At 36.2% G+C, this 27,333-nt stretch overlaps 3 protein-coding genes, 1 long non-coding RNA gene and 1 other non-coding gene across 5 annotated transcripts; 2 read left to right on the forward strand and 3 right to left on the reverse strand.

Moving 5' to 3' along the window:
* Positions 1-962: 962 nt before the first annotated feature.
* Positions 963-6,613, reverse strand: LOC120083718 (NAP1-related protein 2-like). Its single transcript, XM_039039567.1, has 10 exons — positions 6,373-6,613; positions 5,569-5,691; positions 5,384-5,434; positions 5,137-5,208; positions 4,875-4,988; positions 4,718-4,779; positions 1,976-2,033; positions 1,702-1,758; positions 1,543-1,587; positions 963-1,376 (listed from the first exon to the last, which is right to left on the reverse strand). The coding sequence occupies exons 1-10, from the start codon at positions 6,499-6,501 to the stop codon at positions 1,293-1,295; spliced, it is 795 nt and encodes a 264-aa protein (XP_038895495.1). The 5' UTR covers positions 6,502-6,613; the 3' UTR covers positions 963-1,292.
* Positions 6,614-11,287: 4,674 nt separating this feature from the next.
* On the reverse strand, positions 11,288-13,266 carry LOC120082468 (protein PHYTOCHROME KINASE SUBSTRATE 3-like). Its single transcript, XM_039037651.1, has one exon. It carries the CDS (start codon positions 12,919-12,921, stop codon positions 11,626-11,628), a length of 1,296 nt encoding a protein of 431 aa, XP_038893579.1. The 5' UTR covers positions 12,922-13,266; the 3' UTR covers positions 11,288-11,625.
* Positions 13,267-13,894: 628 nt separating this feature from the next.
* Positions 13,895-20,431, reverse strand: LOC120082886. The gene is made up of 4 exons (XM_039038273.1): positions 19,885-20,431; positions 14,929-15,609; positions 14,739-14,837; positions 13,895-14,494 (listed from the first exon to the last, which is right to left on the reverse strand). The coding sequence occupies exons 1-4, from the start codon at positions 20,032-20,034 to the stop codon at positions 14,132-14,134; spliced, it is 1,293 nt and encodes a 430-aa protein (XP_038894201.1). The 5' UTR covers positions 20,035-20,431; the 3' UTR covers positions 13,895-14,131.
* LOC120082887 lies at positions 20,211-21,195 on the forward strand. Its single transcript, XR_005483328.1, has 2 exons — positions 20,211-20,349; positions 20,428-21,195. It is a non-coding gene; the product is annotated as an uncharacterized LOC120082887 (long non-coding RNA).
* Positions 21,196-21,960: 765 nt separating this feature from the next.
* On the forward strand, positions 21,961-22,041 carry TRNAL-CAG. Its single transcript has one exon. It is a non-coding gene; the product is annotated as a tRNA-Leu (tRNA).
* Positions 22,042-27,333: the final 5,292 nt, after the last annotated feature.

Genomic DNA, 27,333 nt, shown 5'->3' on the forward strand with positions numbered 1-27,333 from the left:
TTAACAGAAAGCTAGCATACCACCGTTTATGTCGTCACTTCTTTTCTTCTTTATATATATATATATATATATATATATATATATAACAAGAAGGAAGAAAGGATGAGAAGAAGAAAAGGGAAAAAAAAAAAGAGGAAAAACAAGTCGACTAACGGATATTATTGAATTTGAAAACTCACACACCCAAATTCAACCTAAACCACACTTCAAGGAGTTCCATATCTATGCATGAACTCCATTACAAGATTTTTTTATACCATGAAAAATTATGTAGTTGACTTTTATTAGTAAATAAAGATATAAAGATTTAAACCTTAAACTTCAAATAAGGTTATATTTATTTATTATTGTTGACCAATTGCTCGCACTAGCCACATGTACCTGTGAAAATATCAAAACTGGTTAATAATTTCAATTTTAAAATTATCAAAAACTATAAATCCTAAAAAAAAACCTAAATATAAAAATAATAAAAGAAATAAAGTGCAATCCCCCTTTTTTTGGTAAGTTTTAAAATTTCACCGTGTATATCTCATTGATATTCACTTGTTATTTTCAAAAACATACACTTATTCTTTTTTTAAAAAAGAAACTTAATGACCAAACAGTCAAACATACATTCTTGAAAAATTGAGACTAACAAATGTAAGTTTGCCTTTTTTTTCTTTTTTCTTTTTTTTTTTTTTTCCCTGATACACTCGCTAGATCATGTCTTGTCTTGCAATGTGCATGCAAGTAGTTCGCATTGAGATTCAAAAGCTGATGGCTGAACTTTACAGTCTAAAGAAAATAATTTGGTAGATTGACATGACAGGAAAAAAAAAAAACATGGAAGCTGATTGTGTATGGATGAACACTTTAGATCCACAAATACTTGCTCTGGTTCATGTTCAGAAACAGCAGCCATGGCAAGAACAGAGCCAAGGTCACCTTTAGCAATGAAACTTTGGGAGGGATGGCAATAGAAACACAATTGATAACATATGCATTAAGAGGAAGTCCAAATAACTTTACACACCAAAATACTTTCTCCAATGTTAGCATTAGAACGAAACATAAGATTAAAAAAGCCATAAATATCCTCAACAATCTATATATTAGAGAGTAATTTAGGCAACAAAGAAAAAAGAAAAGGGCTCTTAGGGAGAAAGTAGATTCGAGTAGAAATGCCTGACCAACTGAACTTACAGACCGTTAGGGATCAACATTCTCCTTTACCAACTGATACTTGAGCAACTATTACAGAAACGAGCCATTTGGAGAGATGCATCAAACTTCACTAGTCATCTATCTTAGTCATCATCCTCATCATCAACGGCGTCATTGTCATCATCTTGGTCATCATCATCCTCATCAGAGTCATCGTCTTCCTTTCCCTGCAAAGAACAAATTCCAAAACACAACAATATAATCTCAGTGAAGAAAACACACAAAAGATTACGTAGCGCCATCTAGTGAACTATCCGACAACAATCAAGCACAACGAATTTAGCTGCGTTAATCAGGAGTCTAGTAATGGCCCGTAAATTTGTTTTTCTTCACCTCTTCATTAGATTCATCTTCCTCCAATTCATCTTCATCAGCCTCCTGTATCACAAGTACAGTAACTTTTAGAGAAAATAGTAATGTATCAAACATTAATTAAGTACAACTTCAGCTTGTGTGCTGAGAAGAAAACCTAGGAAGCAGAACGACACATACATTATTGAAGTAGGATAAAGGGTTAGGCCATAAGTCCTCCTTGATAATTTCTGCAACCTGCAACCAAGAAAGGATTTCAAAACATAGCTTTTATTTTGAAGTGAAAGGGGAATCGTCATAAAGATTATAGTATTCCTCTTTATTTAATTGAGAAAAAAATGTGTTTTGGTCAGTTATATAAGCGCCTGCCTCTGATGTAAACGCCATACTCAAAACAAGAACTTTTTGTGGGGGTCGGGGGTGTTATATGAATATGCAATATATTTTCATTTACCTCATCATGAAAGTCATCAATATCTTTCTGTTCTGTATCACTGAACCAGCTAAAAAAGCTGTACCCAAAACAGGTAAAAGTGTACAACCAGTTAGGTTATATGAATTATTTAAAAGAAAAAAACAAAACAAAACAAAAAGAGAGGAAGTTCTGTGCATTTTCTTCATTTCATGCACAGGGGGTATGTGTCACTTGGAAATGCATTCTTCGACAATAAGATTATATCTATGACTGTATGACATCAGACTAATACTAAAGATAGACAGATAGTGAATTGAGCAACAAAAACTTTTTGACATTTTCCTTCCATTTTGAAGTTTTCCAATGCAAAGTATAGCTAATCAATCGACCAGACTGATGTAGAATCACCAAACAAAAATAGTCTTTTCCCATTATCAGATGTTTCTATAATTGTCACAATTTTGCATAACATGGAAAGAAAATTGTGATCTTTGTCTTATTTTGCATTTGATACCTTAGCATTAATGCGAGATTAGTATTGAGGTACTAGAAAAAGATTTGAGGCATACGCTGAATATACTGCCTTGTTTTTCAGAGCTTAAATCTCTCTGGCCATTTGCCTTTTATTATCAACTCAAATCCTTGAATATCTTGATATCCATTGAATCTGAAGTCGGGTAAAAAAACAATTGGAAAGAGAAAGAAAGAAGAGAAGATGAGAGAAAATAGCACACCATCTAAATTGTAACTACAACATAGGTTGTGTCCCTCCCATTCTTTCCTCTCTCTCTCGGTTCCTTTTATAGCTCAGACCATGTTTTCCCGATCTCTGATTGAGTGTACTTCAGTTTTCAGTTATCTGCTCCTACCAGCAACAAGATATTTCTTTTCCTCTCTTTTTACCTCCTCTCAAGGTCTTAATCATTTAAATGGCATCAGGGTTTAACTTCTTTCTTTCATTCTATTTGCAGTCAACTTTCTCAGATAGATCTATGATATTGGGCTTTACCTTGTTAATAGGACTTTTGATAGAACCATATAGATCTAAAATGATATTGAAATATAGAAGGTAAAGAATTACAAGATACTAGGTAATTCAAAGTACTTGAACCCTCACTCTCTTTTGAACACTCATCCCTAAGCTAACTTAATCAACAGCTTCCTCCATTTCCACTCCCTCTATTTTTGACTAAATAGCATAACAATTTCCCTAACTAATTACTAATATATCTCCTAATAAACTTCCTATCGGCCTCCTAAGGTGTACAAAAAAACAAGGAAGGGTTTGTGAGGCACAGGAGAGGAGAGAGGGGGGCCCGCCTTTGGGCCCAAGTTAGTTATGTGGTAATGTTTTGGGAATAGCTGGTTACCGTTGCCCAACCCTGTACCATAGTCAGATGCAGTGAGGACGGTGGATTTTCAGCTAGTGATTAGCAAAGAGTAGAGAAGTAGGGAGCTCATGATCTCTCTTATTATTAATAATAGAAAGAGCTCTATCATTAGGTTGTTTTACTAAGCATTCTTCCCTTTTGTTTTTCCAAAGATTATATGCTTTCTGAAGTGATAAATTATTTTCACTATGGTTGATTGGATCGTGAGTAGAACAAAGGATAGCTTACAGTGGAAGTTGAGGGCTTCGGGCCATTTTTCTACCAAGTCTACTTTCCTAAAGCTGACTATGCGGGCCTCTAAAACTAATTTCCCTATGGTCAATCTTATTTGGAAATCGAAAATTCCTAAAAAAGTGTTGTTCTTCCTATGGTCCCTTGCTTATAGAAGCCTAAGTACTCCGGACAAACTTCGAAGGAAGTTTCCTATTTGGTCTCTCTCCCCTTCCCTCTGTTATCTTTGTCATAAGGAGGTTGAGACCACAGATCATCTATTTTTACACTGTGATTTCGCTTCCAAGGATGGAGTAGGATCTTTGATACTTTTGGGTTGGATGGTTGTCTCCCCAAGAAGATTGATGACCGGATGATGGATGACTTGAATGGTGGTAACTTTTGTGAAAAAGGAAAAAACCTATGGAGATGTGCTATTTGAGCACTTTTGTGGCATCTTTGGAATGAAAGGAATAGTAGGATGTTTGAAGATAAGTTCATTTTTTTTTATTCTTTTTGGGCTCTTGTGCAGCATACAACCTCTTGGTGGTGTACAAATTACACAAAGTTCTTTTGTAATTATAGCCTTCTCATGATTATTAACAATTGGAAGACTCTTCTTGTTTAATTTTGTGGGGGAGGACTTCTCAACCCCTCACCCTCAGGCTGTTCTCTCTTCTTTTAACACGAGTCTCTGTTTCTTATTTTAAAAAAAAAAAAAAAGAAATTATTTTCATGAAATGCTAGAAATCTAGTCTTGATATGCAATGCAATTCTGTCTATTGAATTCTAATAACGCCAAAAATTAGAAAATAAAGTCATATTAGACTTGGGAAGTTAACAAACAAATATAGACTAAGGAATTAACATTCTCTTGAATTTAGGCACATACCTCTTTTAACCGTAAGAGTTTTTCTCTGACTTTTTCACAATAAAAAGTCCCCCAAAAAAAAAAAACCAGCCTTTTATAACACTGACTATAATCTACCATTGCACGAGTTTTGACTCAAATGGCTAAACTGAATCACCGTTATTTCCTCATAAATTATTACAAATTTGTATAACTAACGAACTAGCATAATAAATTAGATAGTATAGTGACGGCACGTTCACGAATAACCATAAAAGGAATAATAACTACTCTAAATGATAATTACTGATAAACAGTTTAACAACCAACCTTTCCTCAGCCTGAGGTCGTTTGTTCCCTTTCTTCTCATGGTTAAACCCATTAGGTAAACCCTTCAGATATGTAGAGTACAGTAAACAGTTAGTGAAAATAAATTGACTGAGTAATACAAGCACTAATCTAGGAGAGGGGAAAAAAAGCCTCTCACCATTCCCTCTTTCCATTTTATCGATGTAGCATTAATTTTCCTTGTTCCTTCATCAAGAAAGGTGAAGGTCTTCGTCAGCTTTGTATCTTCAAAATAAGGGTTGGTGTTGAAGTTCTGAAGAAACAGAGAAACAAAATGAATACTCCTAAAGAAATAGAACGTAAGAAACACAAAGGGCAAGAAATCACTACAGAAAAAATAAAAGCAAAATGTAAGAACGGAACAGAAAAGGAGCAAGCTAGAGGGAATGATTCAAACTCACAAAAGTAATTGAGTAACCCGATTTGACATCTTTAAAATCTTCCACTTCCAGGGAGGTGAGATGTTTGAATATCTAACAAAGGCAAAACAACCAACAACAATTTCATGGGCATTTGGACAGAAGATACTAAAGCAAGATTATGAGATTTCAAAATCGGTTTCACTATTAAAATTCAGCATTTGATTTACAATTTCATTTACAACTTTGAAAACTTAAAAAAAAAAAAATGGAGAGAGACAAACCAAACCTTCTGGTCCTCTTCAGTCAAAAGTTCACAAAGAGCAGGATGACTCAAGAACTGCACGTTGCGGAAGAAACAGTTATTCTTGTACATAGTAAACAGGGAGGAAAAAACAATTATGAAACTCTTCAGCATGACAACAAGTTCAATAATCAATTCAAAGATGACATATTTAAGAAGATAATACTAACCGCTGTTAACCAGAAGTCAGGAATTGATTTGATAATCTCATTCCGCTTATCATAGACAGGCTTTCTTACTTCATTGTACTTCTGCTCCACTTCCAAGACTTTATCACTGGCCTCCTCGTTGATCTTGAAGATCAAACCAAATAAACAACATGATCATAAAGTAATCAACAGTATAGTATACGTCAATCTTAATCAAGCAGTGATTAAATATACACCCTATCAATAAGATACCAGCTTTCTACAGAACTTGGGAGTTAGAGGCAGACTTTATAACTGATTGGTCGCAGGAACAGTGAACTCGCAGGGTGTAACGTAATTCATTTTATCCAGGTATCATGGGATGTGTCGCTATATAAAGGCTAATTGTTAAGCTTTGGAATTAGAATATAAGTCACAACACACACAAAGAACAAAGCCACTCAACCTTAATGAGTTTAAGAACGAACAATCAGATTTCTGAACGTCGACATTGACATTCTTCAACAAAAGTACAAAAAAGCCTTGAGCTTTGGGTAACAATTGAAGTAGAATTAGAAGGCGTGACCCATAAGAGAAAATTCTGAAGCACCCAATTGAGTTAATGTGAACCCAATTCCGTTCAGTTCAATTGCAAGAAGGCACAATCTCAACTGAGCACTCAAAAAAAGGAAAAAGAAAAAAAAAACAAAATGATAGATCACAAGGAAACGCTTTAGTCTTGGGTTCATTGACCTCCTGGTAAACATTAAACAGAGGGGGACGCAAAAAGAAAAAATAGGCGATAGAATGATAGAGTGAGAGAGCATTGAAGCATTGAATCAGTACCTTCTCGAGCTCGTCTTGAATTTCCTGCAACTTCTCGATGGAAAAAACGAGTTTCTCATCGATGACCTCGGAATTGTCGTCTTCGGGCTTTTCCGAGAGCTTGGCCTTCTTGCCCTTATCATTAATCATCTTGCCGTTGTGGGGAAGAGGAAAACCCAGAAGAGAAGTGTCTAAAACCCTTGTGCTTTGCTTTCTCTTCGTTGGGGACTCCTTGAGATTATTGTCAAATGAGACAGAGCACACAAGTTAGGGTTTTTGGAGCTTAAATCTGCTCCAGTTACACAATCTTGCGTCCACTATCTCCACCAATCAGTTTCTGCCACCTAATCATTTGTACCACTAAATTAACGATTTTTTGTTGACCATGCTCCACGCTTCCTTTCCTTCTATTAGGTTGAGATGAGGAATTTTATAACTATTTTCAGTCTAACTTAATTTTTAGTAAAATCAATAACTAATTCAATCATGTAATTATTTAATCCCTTCTAACCCTTTAATTTTTGGTTGGTTTTTTTTAAAAAAAAATTAAGTCTATAGACACTATTTTCATATCTAATTTTTATTTTTATTATTTTTATCTATGATTTAAAAAACCAAGCCAAATTTTGAAAACTAAAAAAATAGCTTTTAAAAACTTATTTTTAGAATTTGAAATTTGACCAAGAATTCAAGCATTGTATTTAAGATAGATGCAAGTCATTGTAAGAAATGGATAAAGAATAGGCTTAATTTTTTTTTTTAAAAAAAAGAGAAACGATTACCAAAACAGGACCTTAATGTTCGGAATATTCGAGTCATTTATCTTTTAAAAAATGGTATAAGACAATGAAATGGTATTAATTAAGGATATATTACATTCTCACTCTACCAACATCCTTGCACAAGGAACTTTGTATGGTATATACAATTTGTCGACCACACTCAATATTTAAATAGTTATAAGTTCGGTATGTTCTTGAGGTGAGCATAGTATTTATCTACATATTGAGTATGATCAGTGAATCCCAATATTTATAGGAAACTAAAATGATTAGTTAGAACTTAGAACATTGAATCTGCTAGCATTTTTATCTTTAAAGAATATTACATTGGATATCCTTTTGTGGGGCATTGTATTCAATATTGTTAGGTCAAGTTTTAGACGCGGTGTTTAGTTTTATTTCGGGTTTGGTATGTCGAAGGACTTACCTTAGGCAATTGCATTACATGTTGCTTGCTCAATCTCATATATAAAAGGCCATAAGAATAACATTACAAATGTGAGGACAGAGATTTGAAGAATCGATTTCTATACACAATTTATTGGCATCTTAACTATTAAGTTATATTCAAATCAACTTCACATTTTATTAAAATGATGGTTCCAGTGAAATCTAGCATCCTAATAACTTAAACAACCCCTTATCTTTGCATTGGATCAATTGATATTTTTTTTTCCAAGTGAAATCCCCTAATATATGAAAGAGTGAAAAAGTGCTTTTGTTGTTGTGGAATAAGAAGCCTTCCTATTTTAATGCATGTATTTAATTTATTCGGAGCTATTAGAGCGAGATCCACCTTTTGTTCGATTATAAAATCATGTCATATGTGACTCCAGTTTTAATTGATGATATATACTTTTTTTAAGAACGACAAAACAATTTGTAATGCTCCAGGCCCAAGATTTGGACAAGGATTCGAAACCTATGGTTCTAACATTTTCCTACATCCTCAGTGACCTAGTAACGCCATTCTTGTTTGTCTTGAACTACTTCTAAGAGTGAATGCTTCTTAGGAAAATTTTCGGGAGATCATCCAATATAGAATTGCTCCAAGCTAAACATGCTTAACTTTGAAGTTCCTATAATTAAGCCACTGAAAAAGGAAGGTGCACCTTTGGTATAGGTAGTAACTTTCAATTCTTTCATGCTTTTCTTAACCATACTTTCATATTCTCAGGATCCCTTTCATTTGGATGTGATCTTGATTTATTCACATCTTCCTCCTAAACTCGGGACGTTACAAAAACCAACATGAAAATAAAAGTAAACAAACAAAGAAAATCTCTCCCTCAAGAGCATCCAATTGAACGACAACAAGCTTATTTGACATCAATCGTTGGTCACTTGCACAAGTTTTCCAATCTCCTAAAGAACTTTTTCCATCAAAATCAACTACATTTTTCATTTGTAATGTCCATGTTGGAACGCCTTGAATTTGTTAGGTGGTGCTCCGAACAACCAAGTACGATGGTCTCGTTGATCGGGACGACGTGCCCTGGCGGCAATTCGGGAGGATAGAATTCGTATTAACATATTTAATTGTTTATGGTTATTTACGATTATGGTCCTAGTATTTAGAAAAGTGTGCTATATAAACTCTCTAACCCTGGTGCCGTTTTGTATTCAGAAAACATTCTTTTTAATAATATTGTTCTCCCTCTGTCCCGTGGACATAGCTAATACACTGTTAATGAATCACGTATATCTGTATTTCAATCTTTCTTTACGTTTCTTTTATATTCTTTAATTGCGGATTTCGTAATAGCTCATTGAGTTGCTTCATAGGTCAATTAATTAGCTTGCACCAACGGTGGCAGAAAACAAAAGTCCAAAAATATGAGCTGTTTACTTGATCTAATGTTGATCAATTGAACCATAAGCTTGCTTTTATGAATAATCTGAAACAATATTGTAGACAACTTACGTTACGTCTCACTTTGTAGCATACTCTTTTTCTAGTCCAATAGTCTCGAGGGTGGAGGAGGATGAGACTAAGACTGAAAAATAGACATCAGAACCTATTGTCTCTCTCTTAAGCCCATGACTTTTCCAAGAGCCCAACTTCATTGTTTAGTGGATCAGACCCAATTGATTGATATCAGTGCATTATATATTTGAGTTCAGCTACTAATCCATTGCATTTATAGGTCTTTGTTTCTTGAAATTTTAAATTCAAACTTTATTAGTTGAACATTTATTAATGAGCCACTTAGAAGGTAGATATAGCTGATAAGTTGGTTTCCAAACAGAGACCACTCTTTATTCCTTATTCTTCTAACTATACAAATAATTGTATAAACTCATAAAATAAAATCAGATTGAGATATATAATAATAGAATGGAGATTTAACCATGAAGGGGAAAGGGAGGTAGAGGCTTCAACATCCTTCCATTTTAAATGGTTCAAGTGAGGCCACTAATCACTATCTGCAATTCTTTTTAGCTTACAGATGTGATATTAATCTAACCTTCAATTTAGTCCCCTTCACAACATTCCTCCCTGGACCATGGCCTTCAATTTTGTTATTCAATAACAAGAGGCTCAAATTTTCTCTTTCTTTTTAATTTAAATTAATTTAATGCTCTCTCTCTCTCTCTCTCTGTCTCTCTTTCATGTGCATTTATAACTTATTTTACCTACTTCTTTGTATTACTTCTTTGTCACATCATGCACATGGGTTTATAAACTCTCATCTCCATGTACAAGTTTTATTTTATAGATGAAATTTGAAGTTATGTGACATATTCTTGCTTGGAAAGTGTGTTAGCATCCAAACATGTGAAATTCATATTTTTTGTATACAGTAAACTTGCTCCTTCAGTGGCAAACATGACATATTCTCTATGGACCAATCCCAAGTTCCTAATTTTGTTTCACTAAGTGTTGTCATTCATCTATAAACAATGCTTCTGCAATAGCTTTCCCCACTAATAGTCTTTTTCAACAGAACCCTTCTCAAAAAGGCCTCGTCTTTTTTACTTAGACCTCAAATAAATTCACTTCCCATATGTCAAAATCGCTGCTTTTTCCTCATCAAAGTTGGATGGATGGTATTGATTGATTGAATTGGAGGAACATGAGCAAAAATGGCTAGAGATGAAGTAAGCTTTTAATGTGTTAGAAAGTGGTGGAAGGGCTGTTAGATGAATGTTCTGTTATCCAAACAAGTCAGCAATAGAGCAATCTTGTCATGCCTGCCATATGCTTTGATCATATAGCTTTTCAGGTATATGCTTGTGAAGTTGTACAGTATTATGTTTAGTAATTATCCAATAGTTTGATTTGCTGGTGTTGATTACGAATTTGCTACAATCTTGTGGATGCAGTGTTTACTAGATTTCCAACCCAGTTTCTGTGGAGTGAAAGGGGAGGAAAAGACCAATGGGATCCACCATAGCAGTAAGATGGTTGCAGAATTTAATGCTGCCAACCCAACTTGTTCCAGCTTATATTTTTCTCTGTACCATCACTTAATTACATGAAAATGGCCACTCCACTACCCATTTTGAAATTTTCTCACCCTCCAAATACAAGTACAGGGTTGTTTTTTACTTGAATTTTGATGTTACAAGTCACGAGGGTCTTGTCCCTAAACTCTATATTTGTCACTTAAACAGGATCTCACAAGTTTTTCCAACTGGGATTCTTCATTTGTTCAAGAATTTGTGAGAGTTTAAAGATCAGTTAACAACTCACTTAAGAATTTGATTACTTAGTACCATGCTTGTAGTTCTGATCCATTTTAACTGCTATTTCATATGGTGCTTGTTCTCAATCTCTCATAAGATTTTTTATAGAGCAAAAAGATCTCAAGGGATTTCATTTTTCCACTTGGACATAAAGTCTGAACCAGATTTACTGCTGAAATATATTGTAATTGCCATATCATACAGACATAACAATTCTGTCATGTCGGATGTGTCTATATAAAGCTTAACGACACATATCTTGAAGTAACAGGCAGTAGTTAGGGACATAATTTCAACGATATGTTGCTTTGTTAGGCAGGTATAACCTGTAGGGCCTTCACTTTCCTTTTTTTTTTTTTTTTTCGTTTTTGGAAAAATAATGAAGCTACATGGCCACCTTAAAAGGCCATGGCTTTGTTCCAAAAGTATCTCTGAAACTAAGAAACGAAACATTGAAGACCAAGTGGCTGTGAATCAATGAATCATAAACAAAAACCAGAACAGCAACTAAGAAATTTGTTGCCAAGTAAATGTTCCTCTTTGACCTTGCTGACTTTGCAAATCAAGATTGTCTCAATTTCAAAGGCTAGATCATGTGCTTATCCATTATGCATAAAACTAAAAGGTTGTAAACCAGAAAGCATCATTTGATGGACAAATCCCACTCTTCCATCCACATGTTTCAATTTTACTGGAAATTCAGAGAAATAATAGTGCTATTAAACACTGAGATAATGGCAGTTTTGTGTAAGCAGAACATAATTTTGATAGGGGAATCATAATCTTCCACAATAATCTCAGCTCAGCCCGTTGCATTAGTGGCGATCATGGTTGAGTCCAACCTTGGGAAACGTCTAGAATCAGAATTCAACTTCTCAATATTTCTGTATGCAGTTTCAGCTATGTTGACTGCCTTGTGACTTTTACAGCCTAACAGTCCACTAGGGTGACTTTTCTGCAAATCCTTGTCCAGTACTGTGGTTTTAGTCCTGGCTGTGACTTTCTTTTCATCGTAATCTGCAACAGATGAGAAATCAGCTGCACTGGCAGTGACTGCACTCCATTCAATACTGGCTTCACTTGGCTCATAAGCTGTCAGGGAGCTTGCTATAACATCCGAAGTATGTCTTGTGAATGGCTTTCCATTCATTCCAGATATGTTTTCAATCTCGAACAGATCGGAACTTGCATCGCTCCCTATATCTTCAATCATTTGATCGCTTCTTGGAGCAGTTTGAGTGGCCTTGGCTTTTGGAATGGCATCCCATTTTAGAACAGATAACTTCCGCTCTAGATTCTTAGCCACCAAGTCTTTCTTATCCAACTTGTTTGAGCCGAATACTTCAATCGATTTTCTCGGATCTTCATCCTTGATCTTTGCAAAATTTTGCAACTGAGAGTTTGAAATTGGAAATACCAACTCTTCTTCTCTAGTTGTCCCACCAGATATTGAACTTTTTGGTTTGTGTTTCACCAGAGTAGCTGTTTGAAATTTCATTCTACCATCCATGATGACAGGAATTTGTTCATTCCTCGTAGCTTCCTTTCTGACATCATTCCCTTGCAATCCTTTTTGCTCATGCAAATTTCTATGGACAAGAATAGACTTTTTATCAGAACAAGACCTGTTGCAGGTAAGGTTGACCAACAGGCTTCTTCCTTTTGTCTTGTTTTGGATGTTCTGAGATGAATTTCTCAAGAAACTTGGAAATAAAGCAGCTTGGCTATTCCAACTTGATTCAGAAGTCACACTTGAAGTTCCTGATCTGCTCTTTTGTCTCCTATATTGCACATCAGGTCGTTGTTCTTTCTTCTTTGCCTGGTTGCTACCACAATTCTCAACAACTCTTGTGTTGTCATCTTCCAGTTTCATGCCATAGTACCTTTCAGCTCTGAACACTCCAATCTCCTCTTCTGCACTTGTCGTCTTCTTCATGTTTTTGGAACACGAAGCCTTTTGGTTTGAACTGATAGCCGAAGGAAGTTGCTGCTGTTCAGATTTCACAGGAGGATTCTTCTGTACAAATTTGTCTTCATTTGGTGCAAGATATGAAGAGATCAAAACATTGGGAAGGTGGGTTTTGCATTCAGTTTCCATAGTTCACACAAAAACAGGAAACTGTAAGAACTTGAAGGATTTAGATGGCTCAAGGAGTTGAAAAAACACTATCTGAGGGGAAGAAGAGAACACAGCACACAGAATGAAGGGGAGAGAAGCTGGTGGGAAGCACAGAAACAAACAAGAAACAAGTACAGAATGGACAAAGATCAGTGTTGATGATGTACAGGAGTTTATATAGAGGCTTCAAAGCAAAGACAAGCTTTTAAGAAATAAAAAGATGGGATATGAAAGAAACTGATTAAGGCAAAGAAGGTTGCAGGTAGCGTGGCAAGTTTGGAAACCCCTTCCCATCTTAAGTAGGCTTCAAAGGATTGGATCATAGACATCAAAAAAGTAAATTTAAAAGAAAAAAGATGAAGGGCCCTACTATACTACTTGATTTGACTTTCATCAAACACCCATTAATCATTAATTATAGTAGATATGGTTGTGTAAACTAAAAGATTTCTTCAACTGTTTCAGATGAGCTTTTATAAACAGAAACACTATAATGCATGGAAATCCATATCATTGTTGAAATTATAGACTTGGAAACTGAAAAGTTTGTTGTCTTCAATTTTATGCTTTTAAAAGCCACATGGTACATGCTCTTTTATTTTTCAAGAATTGCAGAGGCATTAAATTTTTCCCTATTGTTTTCCACATTTTATTCTTCTGGAAAAATATGGAAAGACCATATGGAAATAGAGAAGTATTACCTCTAGTTTATGACTCTCCTTTTTGAATCACCTGCGTATAGGCGTTGGAAAAATAACAGAAATAAATGTTTAATTTTGTCAAATGACAAAAAAGACAAACTAGCTTTTGACGGTATTACCATCATGTTGATGCTATTATAGAGTACTATAAACGGCAAATTCCAAAACCTTGAAACTAGCTGATTAATGAGAGATGGGAAGAAGAAAATTTGAACATTAAAAAAAAATGTGGAGTCTTACCGCAGGTTATATTTTTTCAACAGAAGCTTCAAATGCTGTTGGGAGAATATATAATTTAATTAACAAAAAACTGTCGGCTGGAACGTAAAATGTGGAACAAAGGTAAAAAAGAAGGGGGGGAAAAACACAACATGATGAAGCCTAAAGAATTACAAAAGAAAAATTCTGTTGTGAAAAGTTCTACACAGATCAGGCTAGTAGTATGTATAATTGAACACAAGTCTAGAAGTCCGCTAAGTTATTATGCTTCAACAAGCATCTAAAGAACATTCATAATTGTCCTGCAATTGCTGCCTGTGATTCACAGAAGGCCCTTGCCAAGCTTTCTTATTGAATGACGTTTCCAAATCATTTTCCATCATAAAATGCTTCAATTCATTGCTATCATGCTGCACCCTTCCAGTAATTTCCAGACAAATGCCTTTTTTGCTTACGGCTTTGTTTGAGTTTGTGTCTTTGGTGGATTTCTCTCTGGGGCCTGGATCTAAAAAGACAGGATGTATTTGAAGAGATGGGTTTGGTTTAATCCTGTTCACTTCTCTTTCATCTGGTGTCCGCAAGATATTGTTGTGTGATTCAAGTTCAGAAGCATCATCTTCATTCAAAAGAACCTACAGAAGAATAAATTTAATTAGCCAACAACAAGAAGATAAAGATAAAAACGAAGGTGGAGGATGGGATTAAATATTTCCAAAAAGAATCAAACATCAAATCATCCAAAATCCTACGCAATAACAAAATGCAGAGGGATCCTGGAGAAGCTAACTTTCCAATATTATATTTCAGGGCAGGGGATGGTGGTCTATCCATATGTTGTTGGTTAGAACTAAAACATAGTTAAATAAAGATGATTACCTTGCGACCAACCAAGTCAAAGGTTACAACCACTTTGTTTCGTTTAGCTCGTTCCGCCTCTTCAATCTCCTCTTGTTTCTTTCTCAAAAGTTCCTTTTCCTTAAACCAAAAAAGATAAATTTGTCAGTCAAATTTGTCGTACTAAATTAGACAATTTACCATTTACTGATGCTGCACAAAATTGACATACCTCGTTAGACAACCAGCTATTACCCTCAATCTGGTAATAATCACTTTGATCATCGATTACAGATGTTCTTGCAGCAGAGTTTCTGTCATATTCAACTAATCTTTTTGCATAAGCTTCGGCTGCTGCTTCAGCATCTGAAAGTGGGGTAAAACCTTCATCCATACCAGCATACGTGCTCCCTTCTCTTAGCACAAGGGAACCGCAAAAACTGCATGGCCCTTCTCCCTCTTGTTCACATACAATCTTGCCACATGATAAACAATTGCTCACTAGTCTATGACGACGAGCTTGGCATGAACATGGTTTTCCTTGCTGGAACACAATCGATCCTTTGGCAGCTTCAGCCAGAGAAACAACTTTGGTAGCCTTCTTCTTTCTAGAAGAACTTTGATTACCTCTGCCAGACAATGAATTGTGAGTGTCCGATGAAACCTGATTTTCCACATTACTAGAGCTAGTAGTCTTCTTTGGTTCTATCTCTTTACTGGAGATAGAAATAATTTTTGGTGTTTTAACAGGTTTCTTGGATCTGCCAAAAGAACCTTCATGGGAGGGTGGCTTCACATACGCATGTAAGGTTGAAGTTGGAACATCCAACGTTTTGCTGCATAGGTCAGAGTGACCTCGCAGCCGCAAATACTCATCTATCACATTCTTCCCAACTTCCTGACCTATGATGTTCTGCAGAAAAGTAAATTAGAAGATTGGGCACCAATGGATGTTAAAAGAGAAGTCATACGATCCAATAAACAGATAATCAACTTGCATCTTTCCTTTTCCTTAACCAGATTTTGATTGGAACAAGTAACTAATACTCTTATGTTTACAAGAAAGCCCTCAATTTATTTACTAAAGAAAGAATAGTGCTCAGCCAAAGAAGTCAATCTTATAACGAAGAGTTAATATTATTTTATTTTATCTTTTTCAAAATAAGAATCTTGTAATTACCAATTATTACACATATATCTTCACACATCATGAATGAACGAAGTGAGCGGAGCTAATACCTCAAATTCTCAAATATCAAGAACATATATTTCTTCAACATCATCATGGTTGAAAAACAAAGGACAAAATTTGTTTTTCTCCATGATACAATTCCAAAACCAAACAAAGCGCAGAAAATTGACTTCCAGTGAAGCAGTTCATTCTTCTGGGAAACCATAAAATGCCAATTCAATAGAAAGCCAAGGATTGTTGAAAACCTTCATTTAGGAATTCAAGCATGAATTGAGATGAATTGTCTAACCGTCAATATTTCACTTTCTGATCTAAATGCAACAATTTTGCATCAACAAAAATAAGAATCCATAATGTTCTCAAAGTGATAATGTGAAGGCTCCTAATACAACAACAATATCTAAGTCTTCAACTAAAATGCTACAGTATGATCCTAAGTTGTTTCATTCCTTACTAGAAATACAATGATCACCTGACAGAGAAGTGGCGATGAAGCTGAACAAAGTAACAAAAAGCAGTGAAGCCTTTCCTCTGAGAGTAGGAAAATAAAGAATAAGGCACAGGTAAATTCAGGTAAAGACCAGCTTTATTTCCCCATTGGTTAATTATCTATAAAAAGGTATGTCGAACAGTGCCTTGAGCTAAAGTAATAAAGATTAGAGGAGAAAAAGGTAAAAATTTTTAGAAATTACATCTTTAGGCAATCTGAGTTGCTTTCGACATCCAGGGGGTCAGTAAATCATGATGATTGTTTGATTGTCAACCCTTTACTTAGGGAATGGCACCTTCAACTTCTCGAACTTCTATCACTTGAATTCCTATCTTGCTGATGTATGGATCAAAGATGAGGTATAGAGGTAGATAAAGAACAAAAAGACTTCCTCTCTTTCACTATATTCCAAAGCTGGAATGAGCGTTCCTTATTAGCTCAGCTTGTCTCGTAAGTTCTGAGGTCTGTCATAATGATCAAAACTTCCAGAATAGAACATGGGACGAAATCAGAATCAATAAGGTCAGCACAAAGCATCTTTTGATGTTTTCTCAGCTCTTCAAGCATTTAAACTACAGTTCATTGGTATTAGCCAAGGACTTTCTAGAATAAAATTAAGACATGCAAACAAAAAAAATGGAAAATCCTTAGCTATACGGACTAACCAACTATCATAATAGCATCTCACAGAAAGCTCCAACCAGGTTCTTTCGTCACTCCAGCTCCCTTCATTAGGCTTCTAACATTCAGAACTTCTTCCCACAAGCCCACATCAGCATAAATGTTTGAAAGCCAGACATGGCACCAGCATCATTTGGCTTCAACTCCACCACCTTTCTTGCTGCTAGTTTTCCAAGTTCAATATCTCCATGTACTTTACAAGCAGCAAGAAGTGTTCGCCAAACGAGAGCGTCAGGTTCAATAAGCATATGGTTAATAAGTTCTTCTGCCTCTTTCAGTTTCCCACACCGCCCAAGAAGATCTACCATACAGGCATAATGCTGATAGCCTGGTTGTATACCATAGTCTTTCATCATTGACTTAAGGTGAAAATAGGCTTCATCAATCAAACCATTATGGCTACAAGCAGACAAAACCCCAACAAAGGTGACTGGATCAGGCTGGAGTCCTTTCTTCATAAGTTCATAGACACATAAAGCTTCAGCACCTTTCCCATGTTGGGCATAACTGACAATCATGGATGTCCAGCCTATCAAATCAGGCTTTCCAATCTGCCCAAATGCTTTGTAGCAGTCTTCTATACTCTCCACATTTGGAGTATACCATTTCTAGCGAACTCCCAACAGTTTCTCCAAACCTACTTTCATAATGAGTGCATGGATTTGAGTCCCAATTGCAGGCCTATTTAAAAGTGCAATAGCTCCCAGTATGGATGAGAATGAGAAGGGATCAATGGCTTCTAAGCCAGCCACCAGCAGACTGCGAAATAGCAAAAGAGCCTCTTCATTGCACTTTTGTTGGCATATCCTGAAACCAATGAAGAGCATGCAGTATGATCTTTCTGGGGCAATGTATCAAACACCCTTCTAGCCAATTCCAGGTTGCCACAGTTTGAGTACATAGTCACAAGTGAACTTCCAACAGCCACATCTTTGCCAAGTCCCACACGAACAGAGTAACCATGAATTTCTCTGCCTATTTGAATAGAATGAAGGACATAACATGCAGCTAGGACTGCACTTAAAGTCGTATGACCAGGTACATATTCTTCAAACGGCATTTCTCTAAATAATTGATTGGCATCTTTTGCATAGCCATGTTCTAAAAAACAGAAATCATTGATGCCCACGAAACATTGTCTTTCTCTAGCATGTTTTCAAAAACTTGAAAGTTTCCTTTAGATGGCCACATTTGGAATATATTGTAAAAAGAGAACTACCAACAGAAACATCAAATATTAATCCAGTTTTAAGTGTGTAGCAGTGTATCTGCCTCCCAAAAGTAATATAGCCAGTCACACTCAAGACGCTGGAAGTACAAAATGTATCTAGTCCCACACTTTCCCTCAACATTTTTCGGAACAATTCAATTGCTTTCTCTTTATCATTATTCTGTGCAAACGAAGTTATCATAGCTGTCCAAGAACTGAGATTCCTTTGGTTGTCCATCTCTCTAAAAACCATCCATGAAAGATCAATTGCTCCTGTTTTAGAATACATATTAATTAAAGTAGCTGCCACCACTGCATGTGAAGAAAAACCAGCTTTTAGAATCCAGGAGTGAAGTTGGGTTGCTTCTTTTGTCATAGTTGAATTAACACATGCAGTTAACACGCTAGTAATTGTGTAGCTATTAATTTCCTCTCCCACTTTTCTCATATCTTCGAAAAACTTGAGGGCCATTAAACAGCTTCATCCATGTCTCCACACAGCGTACAAATCAATAAGGGCTGTCTCAACAAAAACATCTTCTCCACCACATTTAATCACTCTCCTGGATCTCTTTTCCCAAATTCAAGATCTTCAACTGCAGCACACGCAGTTAAAACACTGGGAAAGGTGAAACTATTAGGCTCCAGATACCCACTACCCATTGTGTTGAAAAGATCCAAAGCCATCAAATTCTCCCCACTTCTTACAGCTGTGGAGACAATAGCATTCCGACACACCACATTCTCACAATCAACATCATGAAACACCCTTGGAGCATCCAGAAAAATAGAATTTTTTGCAAATAAATCAATCATTCCAGCTCAAACATAACCATTAACAAAGAACCCATTTCTCACCGCAACTGAATAAACCTACTTACCAAACATCGGGATTTGAATGGCAACACAAGCAGATAAAGCACTCCCATATGTTATCTCACTAGGTTCAAAACCCAGGAAATGCATCCTACAAAATGTTCTCCACGAGTCCAAATGTAAGAACTTGTGGTTGAACCCAGAGATCAATATTCCAAGAAATGACATTCGGGTGGAGCAATGTAACAAACAGTTTGAGTGCATGGCCCATAGCGTAAGACTTTGAGTAACAATCTAGCAAAGAATTTGAAACATAGATATTGGAATGAAAAAGGGTTGCTCGGAGTAACTTTGAGTGTAAAACTTTCGTGTTTCTCAAAGAGCATATTCTCGATTTTACAAAACCATTTAGCAACTGTAAAGGATCAAAAAGAAAGAGAGTTCCCATTGTGGTGAAGGAACAATTGGACGCATTGTCTACAGTCGCGACAGAGGAAACCAATGTACGTGGGGATAATAGTGTTTTGTTTGCGAAGGTTTGAATTGCAATAAAATTCGTTAGATTCATTTGAAGAAGGGGAAGGAGTCTTGGAATTTTGCCTAGAGCGGGAAAATAACGGAAGAAAATGGTCGGTGAATGAATTAGAAATATAAGTTCTCAAACCGACGATGCAAAAACTCTAATACATCGATAATATATAAAGCCAGAGGCAAAGTTCATAGATAGAAACATATCAATCATTCAAATTATTGCCAAAAAAAAAAAAAAAGAAGAAAGAAGCGGAGAGAAGAAATTTACATCAAGATACTCTTTAGCGTCTTGGGGCTGGGCGAGCTCACAGTACGAGACCAAGCCCGAAATCATATCCTTATCAAGACCCCAACCAGTTTCCATCTTCTTGCAGAGATCATCCAACGCCTTCTCCAGCCACTGTCCTGACGTCGCCATTCTTCTCTCTCTCCCCGACGACAACCCAATCGACTGATCGCTAAGCTTCAATCCTCGAAACTATGAGAACGATGATTCGTAATCGAGTGTTACGCGCACCACATTTCATTTTGATACACACGCCTTTAAGATCTTGCCACGTGCAAGGAAAGTCTCGCGAGACGGCCCATTCATCTCGAGAATCGAGCGTGGGGCTTGAAGACCTCTCTTTCATCGGCCTCCTCCTGTTGAAACCCTAAACCCCAACTATGATTCATTTAACCTAATGCTCATTTCGGCTACCGTCTGCTGAGAAAACTCGACTGGAGCTTCGAGGTAACTAACTTTTTTCTTCCTCTTAAAACTTATTGGCGCAATCTTGTCAATTTGGATCTTTATGAATGATTAATCTAGGAAGAAGATGAAAATTGAGACAGAGATACGACAACAACGTGTCCTTTCCTCGATTGCAAAGTTTTTCAGAAACTAATGGAGTTTGTTGGATACTGTTCTATACGGTGCATAAGCCTCAACTGTTGGAATTCCTGAAGATTTGTGAGATAACAATATTTAAGAGCTTTGCGTTCATATATTAATTAAATTCCTTTGTTGAGAATGAATCGAGCTTCGCAGCCGAAACATGTAGCTGCTGTTATAAGATATCAAAATGATCCCCTAAAAGCTCTCAAGGTGTTCAACCAAGTGAAAACCGAAGATGGTTTGAAGCACACATTGGCAACGTATAAGTGCATGACTGAGAAGCTTGTGACTTCATGGAGAATTTGAAGCAATGGAGGATGTGCTTGCTGAAATGAGGAAGAATGCCGACAGCAAAATGCTTGAAGGAGTGCATATTGGAATTACGAGGGACTATGGAAGGAAAGGGAAGGTCCAAGAAGCTGTTAATGTGTTTGAAAGGATGGATCTTTATTTATGATTGTGGTGGGCACTTTTAAAGCAAATGCTTTAGAAGCAGACACAATTACATACAACATATTGATTGAAAGTTTATGTAAGGATCAAAGCAATGTTTGAGGAGATGAGAACCAGAGGTTTGACTCCAGATATTGTTACTCTTTGCACCTTTATTTTGTGGGTTATGCAGTAACAAAAAGCTGGATAAAGCTTATCAACTATTTTTGCCACTAGAAAAAGAATACAAATTCTCATATTCAACATTATGATCATTGCCTTGCTGTGAAAAACTAAGCTTTTCCATAAGATGGGTGGATGCGACTGTGCTCCCGACAATTACACCTATCGTGTCATAGACCTATCTAAAAGATCATAATGTAAAGTAGAAAGATCTCATATACACTACCAAAAAGATGCTACTAAGTAGTGTTTCATGCATATCAACCATATTATTGATATGACCATTTTCTGAAATTTTTTTAAATACCCTGCATTATTCTCTTTTATTTTAATAAATGAATGAGTCTTTGAGTAAATCCAACTCAACTCAATACAATATAATATGGTTTGAAGTGAATCAATTCAAATATTTTTCAAACCAAACAAATGGTTACAATAAATTGTTATCGCTACTTATTAGAAAACTTTACTAAAAGATAAAGCACGTGAGTAACAAGTTGAGACCAAGGTATAAGACCATTGTTTCCTGCACTTGTTTGCACCCATCAAAAAATTATTCGAGCCATGATTAAATGAGAATACTTTTTCAATTTTACATAATCATTGAGAAATTGAATGCATTGTCTACTATCACAATCACAGAGGAAATCAATTTACATGGGGGATAATAGTGTTTATTTACGAAGGTTTGAGTTGCAATAAAATTTAATTGGGTTCATTTGAAGAAGGGGATGGAGTCTTGGGATTTTGCCCAAGGAGGGAAGAAAACGGTTGGAGAAAGTGTAGGTAAAATTTATGACTACGATAAGATATTTAAATTAGATAAAATATGTTGGTTTTATTCGACAAACTGTCAAGATGGCCGAGTTGGTCTAAGGCGCCAGTTTCAGGTACTGGTCCGAAAGGGCATGGGTTCGAATCCCATTCTTGACATTTTTTTTTGTTTGTGTTTAATTTTACATCTACTAAATAAAAAATTTAAAGTTAAAATTCAAATCTCTTATTTCTCATTTGATAATCTTTACATTTTTCTTTTTATTTTTTAAAAATTAAACCTATTGATACTATTTTCACATTCAAATTTCTTTCTTTGTTATCTATTTTTAACTATGGTTTTAGAAAAACTACGTCAAAATTTGAAAACCTAAAAAATAACTTCTAAAAAGTTGTTTTTTGTTTTTAGAATTTGACTAAAAATTCAACCATTATAATTAAGAAAAATATAAATTATTAAAAGAAATGAGGAGGATGTAGATTTAATTTTAAAAAATAAAAAACAAAAAACAAAATGTTTACCAAACGTGATCTTAATTATTAACACATATTATATGTAACTATGCTTACTTCGACAACTAAAATTAATAATTTAAGTTTTTCCTAGATAATATATGGGGTGAGGAAAATAAATCTCTGATGATTTCGTAGTTAATGAGACAAACATGCGATTTTTTTTTTTTTAAAGAAAATTCATTTTAAAAAAATAAAAAAAAATAGTGTTTTGATACCCATCTCAAACTCAATAATATCATAAAGCCAAAGAGAGGGCACCCTATTACAACATCTTGACACATAACTAAGACCCACTATTCTTAGCTAGCCATCAAAGAAAGAGCTTCAACATAAATGACCCCATAAAGAGAAGAAGCAAAAGACATCGAATGGAACTTCTTCACAACACCTTTAGCATCCTTCTCCACCCAGACCTCAGCAATACCACGCTCTTTCGCAAGCCTCAAACCCTCAAGCAGAACCATCACTTCACCCGTTTCAGCCACCATGGACCCAGAATGGAATATTGCCTGAGCTGCAACCAACCTTCCCCAGTCGTTTCTGACAACAGTGCCCACCTCATAGTTTTGTTTTTCGGGGTGGCAAACCATATCGACATTCAATTTCAGGATGCCTCTCGCTGGAGGACTCCATCGCAACGGCCTCAAAGAAGCTCCATCCGAACTTCGACGCCCAGTAGATCTTCTTTGCACCCCACCCGAAACACAACCATGGGAAAAATATGTCTTCGAGACTCCATTCACATAGTCCAAAATCTATTCAACCTTACTCACCATTGGTGCAAGAGAACTATTGATTCTAATTTTATTTCGATCCTCCCACCTAGCCTAGTTGTTCGGTTTCGAAAAATTGATGTCATTAATTTGACTTCAACACGAAACAAAAAACATTTATAATTCACCAAAAAATACTACTGGATAGCACAAGTGGCAAGTATCGGATCGAACTAGAGAGACCAAGAATTAGATTTCCCCTAAAGCTAAATTTGACTGTGGAAAGCAGTAAAAACAGGGGTTTTGGTTTAAAACTAAATGCGGAATAGATTGAGAAAGAAAAAAATCGAACACAAGATTACCTTTGTCGGTTAAGAGATCAAAGGTTTTTATGAATCTAATCATCAATTAGTTATGATAAAATGCTTGAATTAACTATTTCTTAAGCCTAATCGAATGTAGGGACAACTCAAATAAACTACCTAATTGTTGGGATTGGTGTCCTAATTCTCTCGGAGTCTCGTTGTTTATAATTATACACATTATTTAATGAATAAAATAATTGTTATTTCATTCTGGCATTTACTCATATCCAATAAACAAAGCTCCATGGTTATCTTATGTAAACTTAAGCATATATATGTGATATACAAGTGAATCATACCTTAAGTGATAACCAAAATAGATCTGTAGTATAAGGATTAAGGTGGGATATCTAATCCTAGTCACACTACGAATATGGCCCGCTTTGTAGAGATTTGCAAGTATTGTAAACTATTACAGATGGTAGATCTTGACCATTCATGTGAGACATGCGAGCGTGGGCATCCTATACAAAGAGTTTGTATAATACTGGACCACGAGATGACTAGACTCTATATATAATGCCGTTGATACTGGAGACTTACATCTCACCTAAACGACCATAGGTGACACGACCTCAATCCTGAGTGTTTTGGGAACTCCTGCCTTTGAGGGCGGTTCTTTGATTAGTATGGGTGAGAGTGGCCAGATTGCCAACTCAACATGCCTACCTTTTTGGGGACTTGTCTGATCTGGGAGCTAGAAACTCAATTATACAAGATGGAATTCAGTCCTTCCCCGAAGTAGGATAAGTAGATAGATTGCTCCCTTAAGGGCTGATTCCGAGGCTTGAACATAATGGCCACAACTTCTCTTTGGAAGAGGGGACTCAATCAACTGACTATGACTTATGTTCATTAGAGGATTCAGTGGTACTTAAGGAGTTAGATGTAACTACAGGGACATAACGGTTATTGGCCGAGCTGTACTTACGAGTGATCTGTGAAGGTTTTCGCACTGTTGATTGGTTAAAATGGACACATAATATATATGTGGTAAGGAGAGTTCAACCATCGATCTTTAGTGGAGTGCCTGGAAGTTAACGGATGGTGGATCCCATGATTAAAGAGTTTAGTCAGTTTTTCACGTACCATTTGAGCTTTAAGCTACAGGTTCATAAGGTCCCCTTAGTAGCTCAATGGATTCAAGTTGAGGATTAGTTCTTGGTGTTGATTTGAAATGTTCAAATTGACAAGAGGTAATTCGATTATATGTGATATGATCGGTATGGTATATGAGATACATCAAGTGGAGGAATCATGTAAATGAGATTTACATTAAGTGCAACAGAATAGAAAAAGAGCTTGGTTTATATGTTTCCTGAGATGAAATATTAAAACTATAGGTTATAAATATATTATGGTAAGTTAGTTATCATTTATATTTATAATAATATTAATTATTAGATAATTATCTCTTTTTCTCTAATAATCAATTGAGTGGGAGGTTATTGGTGGTTTCATGATAACCGTGAGATAAAAGGAAAAATATTTTCCTAATTTTAGTAATGTTGTTTTGAGATTTCCAATCTCGAAAATTACTCATGGAGAAGTTGTCAAGTAAATCAGATTTACTAAGCGATAGCTTGGAGTTAGCTAAACAATCATGGAGTGTTAGTACACAATAAACACTCAGCTAGACGATGAGCTAAATGATCGCATAGCTTTTGCTAGACGATCGTATAACTTTTTCTAAATGATTGGGCATCGACCTATGCGATAGGTATGTTCCATCTCCCACTTGCTCAATCGTTTACACGATTGTGGTTCCTCCAGTTTTCTATCTCTAACCAAGTCCAAACAAAGTCCACCCTCTGGATTCTTACACCAAGAATACTAAGGTAACCTTCTTGGTGGTGTCATACTCAACTCAACATAGTCGAGGTTCTGTGGAAGCCATTCGCGGTGTCGAGGTGTTCGTGACTGTTCGTCGCTATCGTGATTTTCTCTAGGAGTGTATTGTATAAACTAAATAGGAAGAATAAGTTCTAAGTGTAAGTGATGCATTTATGCTTTGATGCGTTTAAGTAAATGTAACGCGTTGGGGCGTCAGATATATGCAACAGAACGCACACAACTTCTTTTAACGACGTTCAAGTTTTCCTAAACTAGACCCAAGTATAAATCTAATTTAGGTTCCTGGTAAGTCCAGGGTCGAACTCAGGGATTCAGTTAACCAAACGCAGACATTGCATTGTATCTACTGTAGGGGTTTTCCTAAATAAATGTGAGAAATGTGTTATTTACACTAAATTGTTGTGCCTGTGCAAGAGATGCAGAAGAGTTGAGTAGTTAATGATGGATCATGTGAGAATGGAGTTTAATGTAAGTGGAGGCGTCGGTCTAAGATAAATGTACACAAACCAGGATGTGATGTGGATGAGATGGATTGATTTGCTTATCTTTTGTTCATGCGTTAGACTTCATTTAACATTTTTCAATGTGAATAACATACAAAACCTATCTCTAGGCTCATTAGGCTCTGTAAGATTTGCGGAAATGATCACAGGTAAAGTGTTGTTGGTTCCAAGGAATGCATATTTCAAGTGTCCAGGTAACTGTTTCAACTCGAGTTCTGGTGGTCCTTCAAGTGATGGACGCGTTGGTTTTGTCCGCCGCTCACTCAGACTTAACGGCTCTGATTCTTTCAAGTTCTCCTCCAACACAAGGACCTCACATACATGAGTCTCTTCTTCAGGCAACTCAATACTATTTAGTTGACAATCTTCACTATCTGGGAACTTTAATGCATTGAGCACATTAAACTTCACCTCTTCATTGTCCACGCGCATAGTTAATTCGCCTTTATGCACGTCAATTAAAACTTTCCCAGTAGCTAAGAAGGGGCATCCAAGGATAATTGGTACCTCCTTATCTGCTTCATAGTTCAAGATAATAAAGTCTGCTGGGAATATGAGATTGTCAACTTTCACCAGAACATCTTCAATCTTCCATTCTGGGTACTTAATTGTTCTGTTAGTGAGCTGAAGAGTAACAGAAGTAGGTTGTGCTTTGCCAATCCCCAATTTCTTAAAAATTGAAAGTGGCATGAGATTAATGCTGGCTTCTAGATCGCACAACGCATGACCCACATCCAATCCTCCTATCGAATAAGGAATTGTGAAGCTCCCAGGGTCCTTCTGCTTCTTTGGTAGACTATTGCTTACTAACTTGTTACACTCTTGCGTTAGCGCTATTACTTCCTTATAACTGACTCTTCTCTTCTTCGTCAAAATGTCCTTAAAAAATTTGACATATGTTGGCATCTGCTCCAAAGCCTTTATAAGTGGAATGTTGATATGCAGCTGCTTTAGAAGCTCAAGAAAGCACTTGAATTGTTGTTCATCATTCTTCTTCATCAGACGCCTAGGGAATGGTGCGTTCAAAGTCACCTCAGGATTTCCCACGTTAGATGTACTAGGTTCTGAATGGCTTGTAGTCTCAGGCGTTATTTCTTTATGATCCATTGAATGTGTGATGCGTTCTTTCAAAGGACTGCTATTTCTTTGATTCATTTTTCTTTCTTCAAGAGCTCTTCCACTTCGCAACGTCACCGCGTGACATTGCTCCTTTCCATTATTGTTCCCAGGTGTTTCAATATTGCTAGGTAGAACTCCAAGTTGCCTGCTTTTCAACTCGCTCACTATCTGCCCTACTTGGATTTCCAGGTTTCTGATAGATGACGCTTGGCTTTTCAGCAATGCGTCATTCTGGGCTATGTACTTCTTCAGTAGGTTTTCAAGTAGAGATTCTGAGCTCGATGCCTGTCTTCGTTTATTAAAGGGTTGTTGATGTTGCTGATGCGTTTGTTGAAATGCAGGCGGCGGTTCTTTCCTTTGTTGATGGTTCGCCCCTGGGTA

The sequence above is a fragment of the Benincasa hispida genome, chromosome 8, assembly GCF_009727055.1.
Source record: "Benincasa hispida cultivar B227 chromosome 8, ASM972705v1, whole genome shotgun sequence".
In the NCBI taxonomy this organism is placed as follows: domain Eukaryota; kingdom Viridiplantae; phylum Streptophyta; class Magnoliopsida; order Cucurbitales; family Cucurbitaceae; genus Benincasa; species Benincasa hispida.

What these genes read in the sequence shown, in the direction of transcription:
- LOC120083718 (XM_039039567.1), bottom strand. Translation starts at nt 6,501, where the DNA reads ATGATTAATGATAAGGGCAAGAAGGCCAAGCTCTCGGAAAAGCCCGAA. An exon ending in TGACTGAAGAGGACCAGAAG is followed by an intron (nt 5,209 to 5,383) that starts GTTTGGTTTGTC and finishes TGCCTTTGTTAG; the next exon opens with ATATTCAAACATCTCACCTC. An exon ending in TTGATGACTTTCATGATGAG is followed by an intron (nt 1,759 to 1,975) that starts GTAAATGAAAAT and finishes TCTTGGTTGCAG; the next exon opens with GTTGCAGAAATTATCAAGGA.
- LOC120082886 (XM_039038273.1), bottom strand. Translation starts at nt 20,034, where the DNA reads ATGGCGACGTCAGGACAGTGGCTGGAGAAGGCGTTGGATGATCTCTGC. An exon ending in ACGCTAAAGAGTATCTTGAT is followed by an intron (nt 15,610 to 19,884) that starts GTAAATTTCTTC and finishes ACTTTTCTGCAG; the next exon opens with AACATCATAGGTCAGGAAGT. An exon ending in TTGACTTGGTTGGTCGCAAG is followed by an intron (nt 14,495 to 14,738) that starts GTAATCATCTTT and finishes ATTCTTCTGTAG; the next exon opens with GTTCTTTTGAATGAAGATGA.
- LOC120082468 (XM_039037651.1), bottom strand. Translation starts at nt 12,921, where the DNA reads ATGGAAACTGAATGCAAAACCCACCTTCCCAATGTTTTGATCTCTTCA.